Source organism: Morchella sextelata (genome assembly GCF_020137385.1).
Source record: "Morchella sextelata strain SCLS chromosome Unknown scls_5, whole genome shotgun sequence".
Lineage (NCBI taxonomy): Eukaryota > Fungi > Ascomycota > Pezizomycetes > Pezizales > Morchellaceae > Morchella > Morchella sextelata.
The window spans coordinates 1,200,304-1,219,837 of NW_025408620.1; the positions used below are offsets into that span (position 1 = coordinate 1,200,304).

Sequence of the window (19,534 nt, forward strand, 5' to 3'; positions counted from 1 at the left end):
CCCGAATTCTCAAAACCTCTCTTTGCAAGTTCAAGTCATCGTAGAATAGAACCGACCTCATGTGTGTCCCGGGTGACAACAAATACCGTACTATAAATTAAATTAATTTACTTTTATCCATAATCTTCTCAAGAAGTATTCACTAGGGCTAGAAGGTGAGATTGATGCAAACTCTTTCATATCTGTGTGCTACATAGATTCAAAGATTTAACTTCCCTTCTGTTTCGCACGGTCGATGAAGACCTGAGTTAACATTGTAGAAAAGCGATACACTTTAATGAGCACTTCAAAAAGGTGGGATAAGAGAAAAACCTTCCGGAAGATATCCATTGGCTGATAGTAGCAGAACATTGACTAAGGTTTGTGAGATCATTAGCTTGACCAATCACCTTACTATCGTTGTACACCCTCCATACTATGAAATTGCAGTGAGTTCTCAGTAGACTACAGTCATATTCTCAAGTTTGCATTCGCCTGCTCACACGATATTCCTCCACCCAGTTAGATCACTGATTTTCCTCACCTGCAACGCATACCAATCAAGGATACCTGTGCTTCGATACTCTTTATGGCGGGGAATAACGACCCACCCTCTTCAAACAGCTTAACTTCCAATCTTACGAGTGCGGCTTCCTCTGTTGGTGGAGCGTGTTCAATTACCACGAGTCCAGTAAATGCTATCCTTTCTGAGTACAGGTCCAGTCTTAATGCTGACAAACGGTAGGGCACAGGTGGTGGCTTCATACGTGTGGATGTTAAAGTGAAGCACGTTTCGGCAACCAGAAGGATACCTCTCATGAGCGTTCACACAAAGGACGGCTTCCAGATGGTCAACTACTGCGAGACGGAGAAGGAGGAGTTCCTCAAGCAGGAAGTCATGGAATTGACTGAATTGAAAAAGGCAGGTGGATAAGGCAGCCCCGAGCTAAAGGGTGTTTCTAACAACGAACATACAGATGAATCATGAAGATTGCGACGATTCAAAGGATGACGATTTCGTAATGGTGTCAAATGTTCCCAGCGTATAGGTGTTATTTGGGATGAGAAGAATCTACGTCTTCTTTTAAACATTTCGAAGGTTTTCTGTCATGAGCTTTTAGTGTTCTCTACTTCACGTGAAGGCAAAATAAGGTTTTGCAGCTCTCAAACTATCCTCGTTTGAAATTTAAGCTCCTCAACCCTGAAATTCTTCTTATTCCATCTCAGGTTTGCCTAACGCTCCCTTCTTCAGTGATCCTTTCGTCCCTAATATAACATCCACAAGACCGAAAAAACCAGTTCCTCCTTCCACAACAAGTATATTCTGAGCTAAACAGTAGCAAGTGGATTTGTCTTCAGAGGCCCTATTCAAATACGAAATTATAGAAACACCTTCAGATATGAACGATTGTTGGTCCACAGGGGTCTTGTAACTGCGTAGTAACTATGAGACTCATGATAAGCTACTGACCTAGCCCTCTTCAGGGAATCCTAAATTATATGATCAGCTAAACCCTCCATACAATAAGTACGTGTACGTACGTACAGTCTGCTTGATAAAAGGTTATTCAAAACTCAATTGCAGTCCAATTTGTTTAACGATCTCTAGTTTCCCAATCTAAAGTCAGTAAAATACCAACAATCAATAGAGTACCTAAGCGCGGACCTCTAGCTCCTCATCCTCCTCCTCATCATCATCATCATCATCATCGTCTTCGTATTGAATCTCCGGGCGAAGTCTATTCAACCAAACGGCCCCTTTTCCAAAGTACGGGCGCTTGCCTTTACCAGTCCTCGATTCAACAAGAACACTACATTCATAGTGGCCTCCTACTCCAAAGTGCTCCAACCTGAGCTCTTTGGCTGCGAGCGGCGAGCCAAACCTTAGTCGACATCTCGACTCTAGGTACCTGCGAACGTTGTGTCTAGCGTCCTTGATATTCGATAGCTTTGACTTTGAAAGGGCGAATCCAGCAGTCCTAGGGTCTTGGAGGGTAGCTGCTGCCGCATTATTTAATGCATAGCGACGAAGGCAATGATACCTGAATGCCGAATCTTGAGCTGCCATAGTGACTGGATCTGCTTCAGAATTCTACGTCCTTCTCACCGTCAGCTGTGTCGTTTAACAACCTTGGAATGAGTGGAGCGTTTGAAAAGAAGTAGAGCCGCCAAAATTAAAATGCAATTCGTGGATAGAGGGGAACATGCCTGAAGGATTTGCTAGTCTTGTTGGAGTATCCCAAGATGGGAAGTACTTTGTTTGATGTTTACTGATATAGTTGTAATCGTATGTGAATCCTTAGAATGAGAATGACACAACTAAGTTTTGATGAGAAGTGACGGAGGTAGACTAGAAACGAATACAGAAAGTGAGGTTATGAGTTTTAGGAGTTACCCGGGAGTCTTGGTAGGACCATCCCATGTGATCCATGTAACTCCCAGTGGGAGGATGAATCTCCGAAGTAAAGTTTAAATATCGTTGGGAGTGATCCTTCGGTCTTGGCAAACTGGTCACATTCCAATTTATCCAACGAGACCGTCACTGTAAAATCACCGTAGAAAGTTAGCTCAGTAGATTTTTAAATTATGATAAAATGAGAGGGGTTTAACACGATAGGAGTCTTCGTTCATAGCGCTGTTCACTCTCCCAACCTAGGAGGTTAACGGCGATAGCTGATTAATCCCATGTCCCTCAGCATTACTTTATACCGACTTCTGGATCCACAATGTCCTTTATGTCAGCCCATAATCAGAGCATAGGCAATGAAGCAATATTTCAAGGATTTTCTTTTCCCATTGCTTCCTGGGTAATGTGTTGCTCTCAAACGCAAACGAGTCGATTACGAAGCAGATTCATGTCCCAGGGGACCTCTGCTCGCTACGTAGCCTAACACCCAGTGAGATTCCAATAGATCCATGTATCCATTTTGCTGTGCCATCATTCCTCTTTTCTTCGGCTGTATTGTCCGCTGATAGTAGCCAGATGAAACCCTAACCCTGGGATCTTGCAGAGTTGAGAATACGCCCCTCTAGTCCTAGGTTAAGTGGAAGGTATCAAATTCAACTTTCCTCCCATAATTATATAACCCCATATGAATATGCTCTAACAAAATTACCCTAGAGCTCCCAAGGTATTTTTGACGTATGGGTCGTGCGTCTCTTGATCAAATTTTTATTTATCCATTAATATGCTTAAATGGCTGGACCCATGCTACACTGTGTAGTTAATTTCATGTACAGATTCGCAGAGTTACCATGCCGTAGGTTTTTCTGCTTCTAGGTCTAGTGAAATGGCTAGGTATGACTTAAAGGGAGGCCTTTCTGATATGACAGCTCGTGATCCACTACCGGCGAGTGAAACATTAATATAGGATATATGATAGAAGCATGTCTAGCTTTCAACACAGTATCATAGTACCGAGGACATTTTTTATGAGTTGTAATCATTCCAGTCGCCTGTAAATGGACCTCCGAGCTCTGCAGTTTCCGATTTATAGCTCATGATACAACAAGTCTACTACAGAGGTAGTCCTTTCTACTCCACATCTTGTCTATCCGTTTCAGAAAACGCTCCTTGTGACCTTATCCCAATTACCGGAACCAACTTCCAGATTTTCCATTGTGCTTCGCTTGCCATATACTTCTGGGCTTGGGGTTTTCCCAGATTTCTCCTAATAATTGGAGTACACAAAGGGTACAGCTCCAGACCGTGATATATTCCCCAAAGTATTCTCAAGGTGATGGAAATTCGTTACGATGAGATTTCCCCCTAGAATTCCCTTTTCAATCGAAACCCTCTCCAGCTGATCGATAGCCTAATTTTATGAAAGAAGCTGCTTTCAAGTCAATATTTATTCACTATGGTAGTCGAGTATCTAACATCGTGGGCCCGTCCAGTAGAGTTTAATAGTACAATATCAATGATTGACTTGTGGCTTAATTTGGAGCCCGTACGTTTGATAAAACGTCAGGAACCGTGGCTTTCCTTACTGCAGTTAAACCGAATAGCCTGGAGTTGGAGACGTTGCTGGTTTCTGTATATCTATAGGTCAGCAGTTGCACATTCGCCCTTCAACCGAGCTCGCCATTACCCAGAAGAGAAGATATAATTTACTTTGTATGAGGATCGGTGACCGAAATCTTCCCTATCATATATATGACCATTCGTAGATTTTCTACATGAAAACCACGCGTGGGGGGTAGGATCCGGTGGGTTCCTTAATGAACAAAGTTAGAACAAAGATTGCTCCAGCTCAACCGTACTCTTTTCTTTCCCACTTCCACCCGTGACTCACCACTCTACCGCACACAACACCACCATCTGTCCGAACTCCAAACCCCACCGCAAGACCTCCGTTTTATTCTCTTTCGGATCCCGCTGCTTTAGACTACTCCGTTTTTTCCTGTCGCTATCCACATCTACGGCCTAGGAAGATAGGTACATGTAGGTTGCAACCCCCCAGCTGCCAAGATCGATGTGCTATGATATTGACACTTTGGCCGTTTCCCATTTAGCGGATGCAGCTAGATCTACGTTGTGTAACATTCACCCATGAACACTTTCCCCAGATTTCGCAAGGGTGCGTCCCCGAGGAAACGGGATGACAACACGAACCCCAATGGAGTCGATCTTGATTCTGGCCATGTGGACTACAACGGGTTCCCTCCTCTCAGCAGAACGTACTGCGACGCCGGTGTTTGGCCAGCTGGGGAGGTTATTAGTAACATAAATTCGGAGCGAAATTACACGTATCGCATACCTCGTGTCAAGCGCTTCTACCAGGATTATTCTCTTCCGACCACGAACGCCTATGAAAACTTGAAAGAACTCGCCAATATTGACCGCAAAGCCCGACCGATATTGACAATTCGGAATCCGACTCCCAGTGATGGAACAGTTAGCGGTATGTGACTAGTCCTCTCGCATTAAACGTTTCTTCATTAATTAGTTAACTGACCAATAACAGAAAGCAGCACAGGTGTTGGGGATGTTCCATGTGGAGGCATTAGTCCTTATGAGAATCGGGGGATCAACAATGTCCAGGATGGAAGCCTCTTGATGGTTCAGCCGGTAACCTTTGGCCGCAGGAGCATTGACATCCATCGAGCCGAGTTTTCTGACTTTCTTACCAGTCGATCTAATCTGGATATCAACATTCGCTCTTCCTCTTGCCCATCTTGCCATCTAAAAAGTAGGACCGATATCATCAAGAATTCAGACAGCTGCTTGGACGCACCTGCTAGGCCCAGAACTACGAAAGATGATCACCGCAACCGGCCACCGGCGGGTGAGATGGTAGGCATATCCCTTACTCATCGGAAGGTGAATAGTGGAGATTACGCAGATGTCTTTGGAACGTTTGGAGTGCGCGATGGGTTCAGCGTTCCTGAGTTTTGCCAGCCTCGTGCAAAGAATACACATCCACGGCTTGAGGATATATTTCCCACAGCCAACGATCACCGCATAACATCGGCAGCAGATGCTGTGATGCATCAGGGGCCAGGGCCGTCTTCACCCTGTAAAACGGGGCATTTTAACCTCTCTCCTTCGAATAACTCATCAAACTCTTTAAATAGCCGGATGTCTTTAATATCTCCTGGCCATACGCCCCCGCAAACGAAGGGGGAGAACAACAATCAACATCTCGGAAGCGGTAAAAGTCTTTTATTTTCCCTAATAAAATTTCATACTAAGTTGATAGTAGTATATCCGCCGATTGAGACTCGCGATATCAAGCCTCACCGCTTATCCTGGGCAGCCAACACAACAATCAAAGACTGCCTTGTTCCTACGATTATTATCGACAAACCGTCGTCCTCTGGCCGTGTTGACGGAAACGCTACCACCACTGGTCGATATCTGTTCAAGCTGGGATCGCTAAAAATTGGCAATGGGTTTGCGCCTAATGCCCGTGCCAAGACCCCTTATCCCCGGGACTTGAACAACGCCCCTCTTGATGACTGCCCGTCAGCTGTTATTGAAGAACCTACTCCGAGGTCTAAGTGGGAGACTTTCAATATTCATTCTCGCCGGGCTTATCCATACCTCATGAAGGTTAGATCCTCCATCTCCCTACGTCGCGCTTGTGCATCCCCAGCGTCTACCAGAGGCCCTCATCAATCCCCCGTGGTAGCGGCAGATCCGATAGATATCAGTGTTGAGAGCTTCCGCGGGAGATCAAGACACAATCCTGTGTCCACCCTCAGCATGATCGATGAGTTCAGGAGAAAAAACGACCTACTAGCGATGGAAACAGGATATCGTATTCCGGAGAGGATGGAAAGTCCAACAAGGTCTGAAAAGATTGAGCTTTATGGGGAGGAGTTTATTAATGGGGATTTTATCTGTCGTGCTAAGAGGCGGTTGAGTAAGATATTCAGGGTCGGCGGAAATACCCGCTAGACACTGCCGGGAAAGGGGGCACTGGATGAAGCTAGAATGGTGATGCCCTTGGGTGGGGGGAAGCACGGAATAGTAGGATAGGGCTGTCTGGGTTAATTATGGCCAGAATTTTCAGATCTCGAGCAGGAGCAGGTGGTTTAGTTCTACCCCAAATAAATTACTGAGTGATTGTGTATGCATATATTTCTGTTCCATCTGCTTGTCAACTGTCATAACATGGAATTTCGGCAATATCAGTTCTATCAATTTAAAATTGGGGTTTCAATCGGAAACAAATTGGCTTACTTCACAACGAGGAGCACTTGAGCCTTATTTTAGGTAGCAGAATATCTCAGCCACCATGAACAATATGGACATGGCAGTCAGACAAACGTCAATTAAGCAATCCGTTTATATCTTCAATGCCTATCAGAAGTAGTGATAACGTTATAACTTCGACCCAAATTCGTTGAATCTTTTGTTTCCTCGAAACCTCAAGCATTTCTAAGAAAAGAACTACATCAACGTTAAGAACATGCTTCATGGCTTTACAATTAATGAATTAAACAAAACAAAAATGCTATTTCCCTTATATTATAAGTTATTAGTTTGAAAGTTGGGTTTGTTTTGTTTAGTTGGGTTTTGTTTTATTTTGGTTCGTATTGTGAGAGGCGGAGGAAGTGATTGGGAAGTTCCGGGGTAGTGTGATATTGTCATAGACTACGGTCTGCATACAATTAATGAATTAAAAAAAAAAAAAAAATGCTTCATGGCTTCATGATATATCACTCGCATCTGTGGATATTAATATATTGGACCTTTTTGTTTTTGTTTTTTTGTTTAATTCATACTCGCATGCAGCCAGTAGGTTATGGCGGCGCACTGTTTTCTCCCCTTCAAGTATCGTGACTTTGCTTTCAACGGTTTCATTCGCTCGCTTTCTCAATCTTAAGTGAATAATTCTGTTGAAACAACTAGCTGACCTGTTTTGAAAATACCGCATTTTTGGCTGCCGGTTGACGTAGAAACGGCAATTATTAATTGTTTCCCACAAGTATCTTGGCATTGGACATATATACGTTCAAACTTAAGAACACCTTGCCTCTATATGTACACGTTTACCATTCTTCATGATCACGGTTTCTACTTCTCTTCTTCACCGTCCCCCTCTCCTGTTACTTCATTCATCATCCACATTAGAATCAAAAACAATCTTTCTTGTTCATAGTCGATTTAAAGAAATTAAAGAAAGAGCAGAGGTAAGAAAATCCGCTCCTCAGCATCTGAGAAGTAAAAGAGAACTAAGCTTCTTGCTCTCGAATATTCACAGCAGAGAATTTCAGTTGGCTGAACACAGCACGCCTCCCTGATACAAACAAACTACACTGTTGACTAGGAAAACATCATCATGAATCCTCAGAGAATTGTGCCCGCTCCCATGGGCACCAATGTCAACAAGACTCGTGTTGCACCGACCATAGCCTCACACAAAAGTGATGATGCAGAAGTTTCTTGGACCCAATCCCCACTGACCCCTGCCTCCACCCGTAACCGCAGTGGTAAAGCCATTCCTCAATACATAACCACACCTACCGAGGACGAGTACAGTGATTGCGATGATTACCATCAATATCTCCGGTCCGAAGCTCAAAAGCGCCAGGGCATCACGAAAGCTAATGCTCCACCTACCCCTACCACAACCCCAAAGAAAAAGAAAAAGGGCAAGGCAAAGATTTCCTGTGAAGCCATCGTCACAGGCCTCTGCTTCCCATGCCCGCAATGGCAGAGTTGTTCCTCGACACGCGACTGCCCCAATCCCCGACGAGTACGAGGATTTCGACGATTACCATGAGTATCTTCGGGTCACACATACAAAGCCAAAAGCTATCCCAGGTCCTGCGGAGTCACAGTATACCCCACCCCCCAAGATCAATCTGGATCCTGTCAATCCTGGCAGAATCAATCGTCCTACCTTACCGGCTAATAGAATTATGGCCTCCCCTCCGAAGCTACCGAGAGAACGCACCTATGATGATAAGTTTGACAAGCATACCATTGGTGGCATCGGCATTGATAGTGAGGTTTCTACTCACAACGTAGACGATGGCCATAGCAATAGAGGACAACCCCAATCGGAAAACATCAATCCATCCTTGACTATGTCTCAAAAGGCCAAGTTAGAAAGTGGATGGCAACCTGCACACAAACTCCTATCAAGGTCTCCCAGCTACCCCGGAAAAATCTATAGACCGCAGCCACACTCCGGCCCACGCCCTCAAGGAGGACCTTTCAAAAATTGAAATCAAGCTCCCAACTTCGAACCTTTCAACATATGAGATTACTTCATGAGCGCAGGAATGGTGGCAGTACTCTCGGGCCCAGCAGCTGGGCATCCCCTTATGCGCCTCTTATTGATCGATCATCCGTTCTTGTCTCTGAAAGGCCGATTCATCGTGCGTTGAGACGACTCGAGGAAAACACAAGTGTCAATGGTGATACAAACATGGTCCACCTTGCTGCCGAGTATATGAAAGCCGAGCTCTTTCCTTCGGACAGAGAAACGGAGAACGACAGTTTGTACTCCAAATCCAGTGGTGATGCTAATTCTCATACTGAGTGCGACGCGGAAACTGAGTCACTGTGCCCTGTGATTTCAAAAACTCGTTGCAGAGGACAACGAGCTCTGAAATGCAAATGCAGGAAGGCAATTACGGTTTTTAAGCGGGCCGCCTTAGGGAGCAAAGTGAAGCTTAGGAAGTTGTTCAAGACCTGAACAGAGGAGGTGTGCAAATTGGGAAGTTGTTCAAGAACTGAACAGAGGAGGTGTGCAAATTGGGAAGTTGTTCAAGAACTGAACAGGCGCGACTGGGAGGTGTGCATTTAACATGGCGTTCTTTTTTTACTTTAGCTGGATGGGAAATTATTTCAATGTCAGGCATAAATATTTGTACTGATTCACGAGCTTTGTGCTCGTGTCTCTATTTTTCTTTTTGCAGAAATAGTCTATATACATGTACAGACTTTCACCTTGAGTCATCTAATACTCAATTTCATTTTTCCTGTTTGCTTGGCCGGGTTAAGCGATCATTATCTGGGCAAGGGGTATATTCTCATCTAGCGGTCAGACGATAATTTAAATTGCCGATCCCTCGGTGACAGAGATTTCTTTTCAGAGCTGTTGTTTCTAATCAACGGGGACCTTAGCTAGTATAAGAGGACACGAGGTACATACATGTAGTTATCACGCATCGCTTCGCATATATTCTCATCATAACAAGTTTTCACAACCTCCACCCACTTATTTGTTGCTGCTCTCCTATCATCTTTTGTTTTGATATTCTGTGTTTTGTCCAGTAAAACGGCAACAACATGCTTTCATTTAGCGGTTTCCATATGTAAAACCTCTCTTATCATGATCGTCACCCATATGTAATAATCGATGATAGATCCTCCACTACTCCTCAAGTATTACTTTGTGCTCGACCCCATTGTCATCTGAAATCTTTGATGCGAACGTTATCCTTCCTCCACTACGGTCTGTTGTCTTGTTCGGTTAAGCTCCGCGCATCAATCCTATCTTCTCACTTCTACCACGATTTTCTTGCCCTAGTTTTCTGGTGGTAGGTACTTGTCTGTAGTCATACCCTACTTGATTGGACCGTCGGAGAACCATCTTCATCGCCGTTTTAAAAATCATTAACCATTTATACCTTCAATATCATGAATCGGACGGAATTAAAACGAGGAAGGAAAGTTCGTCGGGAATGACTGATGTAGATCAGGACTAGCGGCAGGCGTTTTCTCTTTGGAATGCCTTGGGTTATTCTATCTCTGTCTTTCTCTAGCTCGTTAGTCTTATTAAAATAATACGGGGAGATTTCTTGGTAAGCATGTGGGCGGGGAGCGTGATGTTTGACGTCCTGGACTTTGTAGGAGCATGCATACCTGCTGAAGATATCATTGTTTATCTCACCGCCGCCCTCGATCAGGTTTGGGTATGCATTCCGGGGAGAATAATTCTAGGTTGGTAGGCGATGATATCTTCTGAGCATGAAAGATGTCAAAATGGGTATGTGTCATTTTATCCCACGAAATCCGAGGGCCAATAGTGGAGGTTTTCTCTATGAGTACGGTCTTGATGGTTATCGCCTCTTATTCTCGCCGTTATACATCGATATAGAGCGGCTATGTTATTCCTTTTATACATGTTGAAGACAATCTTCTGCTGATATACGTACATGCCAAGTGAGAATCCTCCGGGCCTCACATTTCGAGACACCACCGTTTATAACTGTCCTCCGCTGACGTCCAGAGCTCATCCTTTTAGATCATGATAGCAACATATAGAGAGCACAATGTTCATTCCGGTGAATTGCGGGGGCGTAGTTGATCAAAATGCCTCCTCCTCATGATTTTGGTGCAGCTCAGGAGTGCCCTAGTAATAATACACCACTACCTTCATGAGTATAAACAAAGATAATGTAATGGGATAGATGTAACATATGAGCTCTAGCTCTGCAGGACGACTAGTTAGCATGTTGTATAGTTAAATCCCGTCACACTCTTTGGAGTGTGAGTTCGAGGGAGCGGAGAGGACCAGAATGGAGCGCAAAGATTACCGGGGCGTGGCGGGTATGTACTGACATTGGCCCGCGAGCTTAGAACTCCCGGTTTTTGTTTGTTCTTGCTTCCTCAACGGTGGCGCTTGGACCTCTAAGTCCTGGTGTTGTATAGCCTTTGAGGACTTAGTTTTTCCACACACCCCGACTCCTTGACAATCTGTATTCATACCCAAGCCTCCAGAAAATTATTATCGCCCAGAGACGAGACATCTATGAGAATGTTTCGATGATTGTATAGGAAGTAACTTCGGAGGTGCTAAGTAGGAAGCCTGCTGGGGCAAAAAGAAATAATCGATATCTGCCGAGATGCGGTTTCTGGCAGGAAAGATAATTATTGTCGTTGAAAGTGGAGGTTTTTCACCTCGCTTGTTGCCGCATTGTTTCTTTCTATACCGCAACAAATCTGTAGGGAAGGTACGCGTACATTTTGTTGGTGGAGGCGCGGTGGAGGGGTGTCATCTGGTTCCGCCCTCAAACTGGGTCGATCTATTCTTGTTAGAATAGATTGTTTCTGTTGTTGACACACGTCGCCGTTTGTAACGACATGCGACGTTTCCCAAACATATCGAGGGACGTGTTTTATTTCTATATTTCGATTTTTTTTCCTACGACATTGCTTTGCTGTGGGATAAGTATAGGTTGAAGCAAAGAAATACTACGTTCAGTACAGTAATTCTGGAATTCTGGGGTGTGTCATGCTATCTATCAGTTTAGTAAGAAGATGCTTCAAATAAAGAGGAAAACGAGTGATTTATGATGATCAGAATTTTACCACAAAATCAAGTCAAACTATATTCACTGAGAAGAGATAGAAAACATTGGCTTAGGTTCCTCGTAAGAGGTTATCTTATCTTCGGTCAGAAGGAACTGCTCGATTGTAGCATCATTCGTCAGATTCCACAGGCGTCTTATCAACCGAATAAGTGCAATATCGTCCTTAGAAGTAAAGTAGAAATTGTTATTCATTCTTTTCCGAAATCTCCTCTAACGGGATTCCACTGGTTCTGTGGGTTCCATATACATAGCGAGATGGCGACCATGGGGTTTCAGCTTGGTTCCGCCTTCGGCGTATATTCACAAGCTCCGGAGGCATTTTTTCCCAAAACCATTCGCCATTTGTAAAAGCTTTTCTTTTCGCCTCTGATATAATGTCGCTAGAAGTAAGGAAAAGAAACGAGTAAGAGCCAAATGAATCATCGTCCCTGGTTCTCCGCGATTGCACATCGCCCGCCGCATGAGAAAAGTTGCCCTCTCTCGACAGATCTCATAGCGCCATATGAAAAGCAAACAAATAAGGCTCTAAATCGCCTTTTAGAAATGACAGAGGAGAGCGTAATACTGGCAGGAGAGTAGCTTGAGCGGTAATGTGTTCGTCAATCTCATGCAAGTAACATGTCGAAGATTTTCATGAGCTGCGCCGAGAGTTCTGATGCGCTTAGTCGTTAGAAGCCCCACAGTAATTCTCCCCAATAACCCTCCAACCTCTTCCTCCTTCCTCCTCTCTCTCTTCTCATCTCCATCTCCATCATCCATCATTCCATCCATCTCTGTTGAACCCCAAGAGTGAAACTCTTTGTTGCACCAGTCCAATAAATCATCACTATCGAGATTCGGAGGACAAATCTGCGCCTAAAGCTATATGTTCTTCCCAAAATGACAGACCGATCCAAAAAGACAACTAGCCCCCGCACGGGTCAAAATGTCCTCCGCTGGCGCGAGAAGGTCGCAGAGGTAGTCGCCCCGCCCCGCCCCCGCGTCGCCGAATCCCAGGCTACACCCGCGCAACCCACCGACGCCCCCGGCGGCAACATCATCAACAATAAACCTGATATCGAGGTGGACCACCTCAAGACTCAGAGCAAGTACAGAATCAAGTTGAGCAGCGTGGTAGAGTCCACCACAGCCATTTCTTTTGTCTCGGGACCCGTTTGGAATACCCGTGGATATAGCCCCTGCGCCTCCAAATTGGAGTACCATCCTTCCGATTCAGCACGCACAGAAAACATGCTCGGACATCATAAAGAGGGGAAAGCCAAGCGCTATAATATCGACCCCGCTCTTGAAGACCAACAGAGTCAGGGCAACCACGACCAACCCCACACGCACACCCCCGAGTACACCCGCGAGAACACTTATCCATTCACCCCAAGCACCGGGATTGAAGACGCGGAGATCCACGACCAGTTTAAAGCTTCTCCGACCGCTGCTAACGCCGACGATGACTCGTTCGACGGGGTTGACGGTGAGATCCATCCAAGCACTGTGAGCTCACCCGCCTTTCGCAAATTCAATGCCGACCGTGTTGAACTAGAGATGGGTGAAGTTGGGTTGAAGGACTTGAGAAAGGTCTTGAGGTCCGGGATTCGCGATGCGAAAAAGCACAGGGTCGAAAACACACCAGCCAGCGAAGACGAGCATCCGAAAGGCCGTGCGGACCTCAAAAGGCCTTTCTCCAGTATCAATTAGGAGCCGTGGTCAGTTACTGTCCTTGCGCGGCAAAGTCTTTAGTTGTGGGGGAATGTGGGCGTCGTCATTTTTCCTTCCCTGTCTTCCACGCATTAGTTTTGTCGCGCAGAAAAAAAAAAATCTGGGAGGTACCTATGTGCAGCGAGTATAATGAAATTACGGGGATTTATCTTTTCTGAGTGTCTCATAGTAATTGAATAAACACTGCACGGTGAGCGAGGAGATGGTTGTTTCGATTGTAGAGTCTTTTTCCAAGATTCGTACGTAGAGTTGGGTTGTTATTGTTCAGACGCGGATTGTGAAACAAGTCTGTTGTCGTCCTCAGCCAAGGCGCTAGCAAGTATTTTCTAACGCCTTTGAGTATAGCGTAGCGGTAAGCGAGGTTTCTTATTTCTACTAAGCTCTTCGCTTGCTGTGTAACAATTGTGCTCTTTCTTTATTTAATGAAGTCTACACAGAGGTCCGGGGAATCAAAGGGCGTTGCAATCATGTTCGTTCATCTGCTTGTAACAGTTCGCTTATATTTTTCTGGACTGCAGATTATTACAAAGTTGCGATGCTGTAGGTTGTCTTAGATTACGTAATGTGCAAAATAGTAGATGCTAATGACATAATAGTAGATCTGAATGTAAATTACATAAGTAAAACAAACAATCTCGGGCAGGGGGGAGCATCCATCGCTTCTGAGATTCAGTCCTCGACTAATTTTATCCTCCCTAGATATAACCAAACGCCGTAGAAGTCTATAGCTGTAATTGTTCCCACAGATGGGATATTATTGCTAAAATTGTAATCGTACCTAATAAGATTCGAGTTCGGCAATTACATGTATGCGGTTGGAGATGACCGCTGCACCTGATGCAATCAATTTTTGAACGATATAGATCAGCAATTCCAAATAATTTTCTGCTTTCGAATTGCGAGATATGTGTAACGTCGTTCTCAAAGCAAAGACTGACGAGTTGAGCAGTGAGGGGGCTCCGATAGTTGGCACCGACCGCAAGTATATCTATGGAAAGAAGAAAAAAGGGCGTGAAGTATAAGGCTCCGTTTGGAAGCCGCCCAAATCATGGTTGCAACGCCCCAAATCACGATCCCGGACACAATTGCAATTTGGGTAGGTTGATACCTGTTTGGATACACAGATTGAGGGGTCCCGAAATCATGATCCTCGCAATTGTACTTTTTCTCCATTGAACTTCAATGCAACGCGTCTCTGTAACCACCACATCCGAGTCCTAGCAACGCCGTGAAAGATACACTACTAGTATACCGTGACAATCAATGCCGCCCAAACCTAAAGCCACCTGGGACGATGACAAAGACAGATTGGTCTTAAAGCTTTTGTTAAAGCAAATAAAAGCAGGGAAACGGTCTGATAGCGGTTTCAAGAAGGAAGCTTGGGTTCAAATAACTGCGGAGTTCAACTTGGTTTTTCCAACATGCGAGAAGGAGCAAATAAAAACCAGAGTTACAACGGTAAATATGAAGATCCATTTGGTACTAATTAGTCGGAATCTAACAGTGATAATAGTTGAAGAGAAGACTTGATGTTTTTCAAAGACTTTGTGAGAATTCGGGCTTCGGTTGGGACTCGGAGAAGAAAATTCCGACCGCACCAAATGATGTTTGGGATAGCTATTTGAAGTACCACAAAGAGGCAAAACCATTTCGTTTCCATACTCTTCCCCATTACGACATGCTATATGAGATATTTTCGAAATCGGTAGCTACCGGTGAATTCTCATCCTCTACAGTACAACTTGAAGACAGTCAAACATCTACTAGTACTACTAGTATCCAGGATATTTCCAACCACGTTCTGTCATCTCTACTATCTGGAGATAGTGCAACTTCCGACGATGAGCTTACGGCTCATATTTCCCAATTCACTGGCAGTTCAAGTTCTCCTATTGAAGTTGCTGGAATCACGAAAGACAGTAGACAGAAGCGATACCGAGCGGTAACTGAAAGTCCGCCACTGGCACCAAAACTAATTTCCAAAAAGAAACATCGTACTGCGACTCATGCGGCAGCTGAGAGTATGCAGGAACTTGCAAATGCTTTCAAAGAAGCAAAACAGATACGCGCACCACCACCTATTACGAAACTTGAGCAGGCATTGGAAATCATGACAAAATTTGTTGAGGAAGGTATTTGGTCAGACGATGATTATATGGCTGCATACAATCAAATGCTGAAGGATGAAAGACACGCTATATTCTTTTGTACATCACCGTTACATATTAGAGAAAGATGGATCAAGGGTATCAGAGCCGATGAGCCTGAGAGTCATGGTATATAGGTTACAGTTTGTATTAACTTGTATATCTGATATGTTTTAAATAGTCTTGCCACATTTTTTCTGCAATTTTATCTCGCTTCTCTTTTGCAATTCCGCGGTCAATTCGGGTAACAGGTTCCACTAATTGAAGATGTCTTCCCAAATTCAAGTTGCCATCATCGTCAATGCTGTTTGGTTCCGAATCGGTAGCTTGATTATAGTACTCGTCCAAACCGCCATTGATTCGTATAAAATTGTGTAGACAGCATAAAGCTTTGACAAGCTTCACTTGAGTCCCGAGCTTATACTCGCACTGTTTTTTCAATATCGGGAATCTTTTTTTCAAAACTCCAAAGATTCGTTCAATAGCATTCCTTAAAGACGCGTGTCTCAAATTAAATATCTCTTTAGCGTTTTGTGGACGTTGTGTTCCTTGCGCAAACTCCTTCAGATGGTATCGTACTCCTCGATAGGGCGTCAAAAAATTTGGTGTCAAACCATAACCCGCATCGGCAAGATAATATTTATCCGTTGGTATAGTGAATCCCTTCTGTAACGCATCTTCCAATACTCTTCCATCATTTGCTGCTCCCTCCCAACCCGCGAGTATATACTGGAATGTCAAATCAAAAGAGCATACAGCAAGTACGTTCTGGGCAAGGAATCCTTTCCGACACCTGTAAGCACCCACGGATGCTTCATTTTCTCTTATTGATACCGGAATCAAAGAGCCATCAATAGCACCAATACAATCCTTAAAGTACGGGTAGAACTTTGGATTGGTTGTAATTTCAGCAGGAACTGCCAGTGTCGCCGCTGATGTTGGAAGAGTGATATATTCACTGGAGATTTGATCGAGCGCATCCAAAACCCTATTGAAATACCTATTGACCGTTTCGCTGGAGTGTTGAAAGCGGCTTGCAGTAGTACGGGTACTAGCAGAATTTGTGACAATAGACAGAAACATATGCAACTGATGTTCAACGGTGATATATCTATAATTTGCCAGCGTTAGTATACTCATCCTGATGTAATATAGAAAGAGAACTATACCGAGAATCCCTCAAAAGATTCTTAACCCTCAAGCTACAACAAAGTGCATCGAATACCTCTCTTTCCATCCTCATCTCTTCCCGAAATACTCTGGGATTATCACATGACAGTATTTCCCGTGTCCATTCCTCACCCGTAAGTGTGGATATATTGAACGGTTCCCTTATTAAAGGTACAAACAACGAAGCCTCATAGATTCCTCCTAGTAGCAGGAGCAACTCCTCGTCATCTGATTGACTCGAATAAAAAGCAGATTGAAGGCTCATCTTCAAACACTTCAAGGATGGAAAGTCTCGAGGTCGCAGGGTCGCAGGGTCGCAGGGTCGCGAGGTCGCGGGTCGAGGTCGAGGTCGAGGTCGAGGCCGCAGGGTCGCGAGGTCGGAATACTATAACCCTAGCAGTATTATTAGCTTAATATATCAATGTAGGTATGTATCTTACTTTTAGGTAACGGATGATAAGTGGTGATGATGGCAGATGATAGATGATGATGATGGTGACGGATGATGGATGGTGACGGATGATGGATGGTGATTGGCGGGGATGGTGGAGTGACTCGCTGTGGCATTGACCGTTTGGCTTACCAAATCACAATCTGAGCGGATTGTGTTTTGCAACCTCTAAATCGCCTTTTGCGAGGATTGTGGTTGCTACGAGACGGTGCTTCCAAACGGAGCCTAAGTGTCGATAGTAAACTCGACCTCGACCTCGACCATAGTCGTCTTGAGGTGACTATCATTCACTCAAAAGTCTTGGCATCGTCGATCCCTTCCAGATCTAGAATTATTCTACGATGGTGTAAGTTTTTAAATTATTGCAAAGAAAATGGTAGAATTTGTGTTCGATAAACGTAGAATCGAATGTAAATGAGGGTTGTATCGTTGCTCATCACCTGAGGTCGTCGAATCTGGAGCTATCATTGACCCTGTGGGCTTGGATCCTTTGGGTTTGGTATCTCGATGAACCCTAACCCTGCAAAGTGTTGCTGCTTCACCCATTTCAAAGCGACAACACTTTACCACAACACACACCGCACCGCCGCGGAACATCAACTCAAGGCGCAACCCCCCGCTATCCCCTCAGGCCTGGATGCCATTGCTGGAGTCACTCAGCTAGGGATAACCTCACAACCTGCGCCATACACACAAGCCTCTACCATTCCCACCCCCACGTATCCGACCTTTGCAAGATGTCATCCGACAGTACCTTTCACCAGCCTAATCGCGACTCTGGATATGAGACACTTGGATCACCTCAATTCGCGCGCAACGGAAGTTATGATGAATCGGTGTTTAGCACCGCCACACCTGACAAAGGTTCCAATGCCACTCCTGAAGCTGCCGCGCCGGCACCCCCAGAGGTAGTGGTATCAACTGGTACGAAGGACAGCGCAAAGGGCGCCGAAGAAGGAGGAAAGAAACCGAATAATCTGCTTCGCAGAATCAAGGGCGGTTTGTGGGGTGCTGGCTCATCACGCGGAAAGCAATCCGTTGCTCAACCTGTAGCGCAACTCGTCAACAAAGATGGCGAGGGGACCTCTGAGGCGGCTTCAGCCCAACACTCGGACAAAACAGTCGCAAGTATTGAGGAAGGCGAAACGGAATTGGAAAGAAACAAGAGCGGCGAGGGGAAGGACAAGCCAACTGTCGAGCTACCATTGGCGTGCTTTGTGGACGCCTCCGAAAATATCAGTTCCGTTGATGCGGTGGTCCGGGTTCCAACAGCAACGCCTGGTCCTTTGTGGAAAAACGATGGGCCCGGTGATCATCGCATAAACGGCACCATTCTACTACGCGCGAAGAGTATCTCCGCAGGCCCAAAGAGTGAATTCTCGGCGCTCTTCTCTGAACGATTGGAGTCGCTGGCCGGTGATGACTCTGGTCCTGTTCACCAGGAAATTAATGATCAAATCAGTACTTACGAGTCCACTATCGGTTCAAACCACTCTAATAACTGGCGCCCTGGCACATCCGCGGACTCGCTCCATTCTTACATCGGCAGTTCGGATGAGGACGAGTACCTTTCAGAAGGCGAGAGTTGGGAGTCTGTGCCTCGCGGCCGGTCCCAGTCAAATAATAAAGGGTGTATTGCGACAGACGCCCAGATCAGAAGCCATTCGCGCTCACAAACTGACGAAACAGTCAAATATACGCCCGGGCGACCAAATATTACTGTTACAGAATGTCCTGTATTCCGCTTCCCACCCCCCACCCTACAGTCTTTGGAAACTCCAGTATCTCCAAACGATTCCCAGGGTCCTCGCGAAGAACAGGACGACATGGCCTACACATTGAGTCTCCCCTCGTCAATGAAAAGCTCGGTATACAGTTATGCCCCCACCACTCCACCGAGCACGCCAATCCTTCGTACTCCACCACCGGAGGGGATAGATTACGTTCCAGTTGAGATTGAACCTTTCATAGTCCCGAAGATCACTGTTCTGCCAGGAGAGTCCATGCTTGATATGTGCATGGAGATGAACAAGCTCGCCCAGGATGCTCCGGAGATGTTCAGTTCGCCTCCCCAAAGTCAGCCAACCGATGAAAGCTTGGAGTCCGGGAGGTTGCCCTTCGACTCCAGGGGGGGGATCATCGGCAAGACTCTTGGAAGGGCTTTCGGAAAGTTGTTCAGACGCAATACGGTACAACCGAATCGATCAGCAGGCAAGCCAAGAAAAAGGACAGCGTCTCTCAAATAAACGCAAAGGAAACTTGTCGCGTTCTGTCTTCAGGCTCAATGGCCATTAAG

General features: G+C 45.2%; 10 protein-coding genes across 10 annotated transcripts; 7 read left to right on the top strand and 3 right to left on the bottom strand.

Annotated features, from left to right (window-relative positions):
* Positions 1-568: 568 nt before the first annotated feature.
* On the top strand, positions 569-1,312 carry H6S33_010846 (uncharacterized protein; the record flags this gene model as incomplete). Its single annotated transcript, XM_044842210.1, has 5 exons — positions 569-670; positions 725-901; positions 957-998; positions 1,171-1,206; positions 1,265-1,312. 5 exons carry the CDS (start codon positions 569-571, stop codon positions 1,310-1,312), a joined length of 405 nt encoding a protein of 134 aa, XP_044696776.1.
* A 148-nt stretch (positions 1,313-1,460) lies between these two features.
* H6S33_010847 (uncharacterized protein) lies at positions 1,461-2,047 on the bottom strand (the record flags this gene model as incomplete). Its single annotated transcript, XM_044842211.1, has 5 exons — positions 1,461-1,470; positions 1,526-1,531; positions 1,580-1,584; positions 1,646-1,958; positions 2,022-2,047. 5 exons carry the CDS (start codon positions 2,045-2,047, stop codon positions 1,461-1,463), a joined length of 360 nt encoding a protein of 119 aa, XP_044696777.1.
* Positions 2,048-3,800: 1,753 nt separating this feature from the next.
* Positions 3,801-4,300, bottom strand: H6S33_010848 (uncharacterized protein; the record flags this gene model as incomplete). Its single annotated transcript, XM_044842213.1, has 5 exons — positions 3,801-3,812; positions 3,860-3,914; positions 3,981-4,013; positions 4,071-4,196; positions 4,275-4,300. The coding sequence occupies 5 exons, from the start codon at positions 4,298-4,300 to the stop codon at positions 3,801-3,803; spliced, it is 252 nt and encodes an 83-aa protein (XP_044696778.1).
* Positions 4,301-4,531: 231 nt separating this feature from the next.
* Positions 4,532-6,382, top strand: H6S33_010849 (uncharacterized protein; the record flags this gene model as incomplete). Its single annotated transcript, XM_044842214.1, has 3 exons — positions 4,532-4,883; positions 4,947-5,633; positions 5,685-6,382. The coding sequence occupies 3 exons, from the start codon at positions 4,532-4,534 to the stop codon at positions 6,380-6,382; spliced, it is 1,737 nt and encodes a 578-aa protein (XP_044696779.1).
* Positions 6,383-7,799: 1,417 nt separating this feature from the next.
* H6S33_010850 (uncharacterized protein) lies at positions 7,800-8,213 on the top strand (the record flags this gene model as incomplete). The annotated part of the gene is made up of 1 exon (XM_044842215.1): positions 7,800-8,213. One exon carries the CDS (start codon positions 7,800-7,802, stop codon positions 8,211-8,213), a length of 414 nt encoding a protein of 137 aa, XP_044696780.1.
* A 480-nt stretch (positions 8,214-8,693) lies between these two features.
* Positions 8,694-9,134, top strand: H6S33_010851 (uncharacterized protein; the record flags this gene model as incomplete). The annotated part of the gene is made up of 1 exon (XM_044842216.1): positions 8,694-9,134. One exon carries the CDS (start codon positions 8,694-8,696, stop codon positions 9,132-9,134), a length of 441 nt encoding a protein of 146 aa, XP_044696781.1.
* Positions 9,135-12,636: 3,502 nt separating this feature from the next.
* On the top strand, positions 12,637-13,449 carry H6S33_010852 (uncharacterized protein; the record flags this gene model as incomplete). The annotated part of the gene is made up of 1 exon (XM_044842217.1): positions 12,637-13,449. The coding sequence occupies one exon, from the start codon at positions 12,637-12,639 to the stop codon at positions 13,447-13,449; it is 813 nt and encodes a 270-aa protein (XP_044696782.1).
* A 1,284-nt stretch (positions 13,450-14,733) lies between these two features.
* H6S33_010853 (uncharacterized protein) lies at positions 14,734-15,754 on the top strand (the record flags this gene model as incomplete). Its single annotated transcript, XM_044842218.1, has 2 exons — positions 14,734-14,928; positions 14,984-15,754. 2 exons carry the CDS (start codon positions 14,734-14,736, stop codon positions 15,752-15,754), a joined length of 966 nt encoding a protein of 321 aa, XP_044696783.1.
* Positions 15,755-16,524: 770 nt separating this feature from the next.
* Positions 16,525-17,052, bottom strand: H6S33_010854 (uncharacterized protein; the record flags this gene model as incomplete). Its single annotated transcript, XM_044842219.1, has 3 exons — positions 16,525-16,549; positions 16,618-16,728; positions 16,787-17,052. The coding sequence occupies 3 exons, from the start codon at positions 17,050-17,052 to the stop codon at positions 16,525-16,527; spliced, it is 402 nt and encodes a 133-aa protein (XP_044696784.1).
* Positions 17,053-17,975: 923 nt separating this feature from the next.
* H6S33_010855 (uncharacterized protein) lies at positions 17,976-19,484 on the top strand (the record flags this gene model as incomplete). Its single annotated transcript, XM_044842220.1, has 1 exon — positions 17,976-19,484. The coding sequence occupies one exon, from the start codon at positions 17,976-17,978 to the stop codon at positions 19,482-19,484; it is 1,509 nt and encodes a 502-aa protein (XP_044696785.1).
* Between the last annotated feature and the right edge of the window lie 50 nt (positions 19,485-19,534).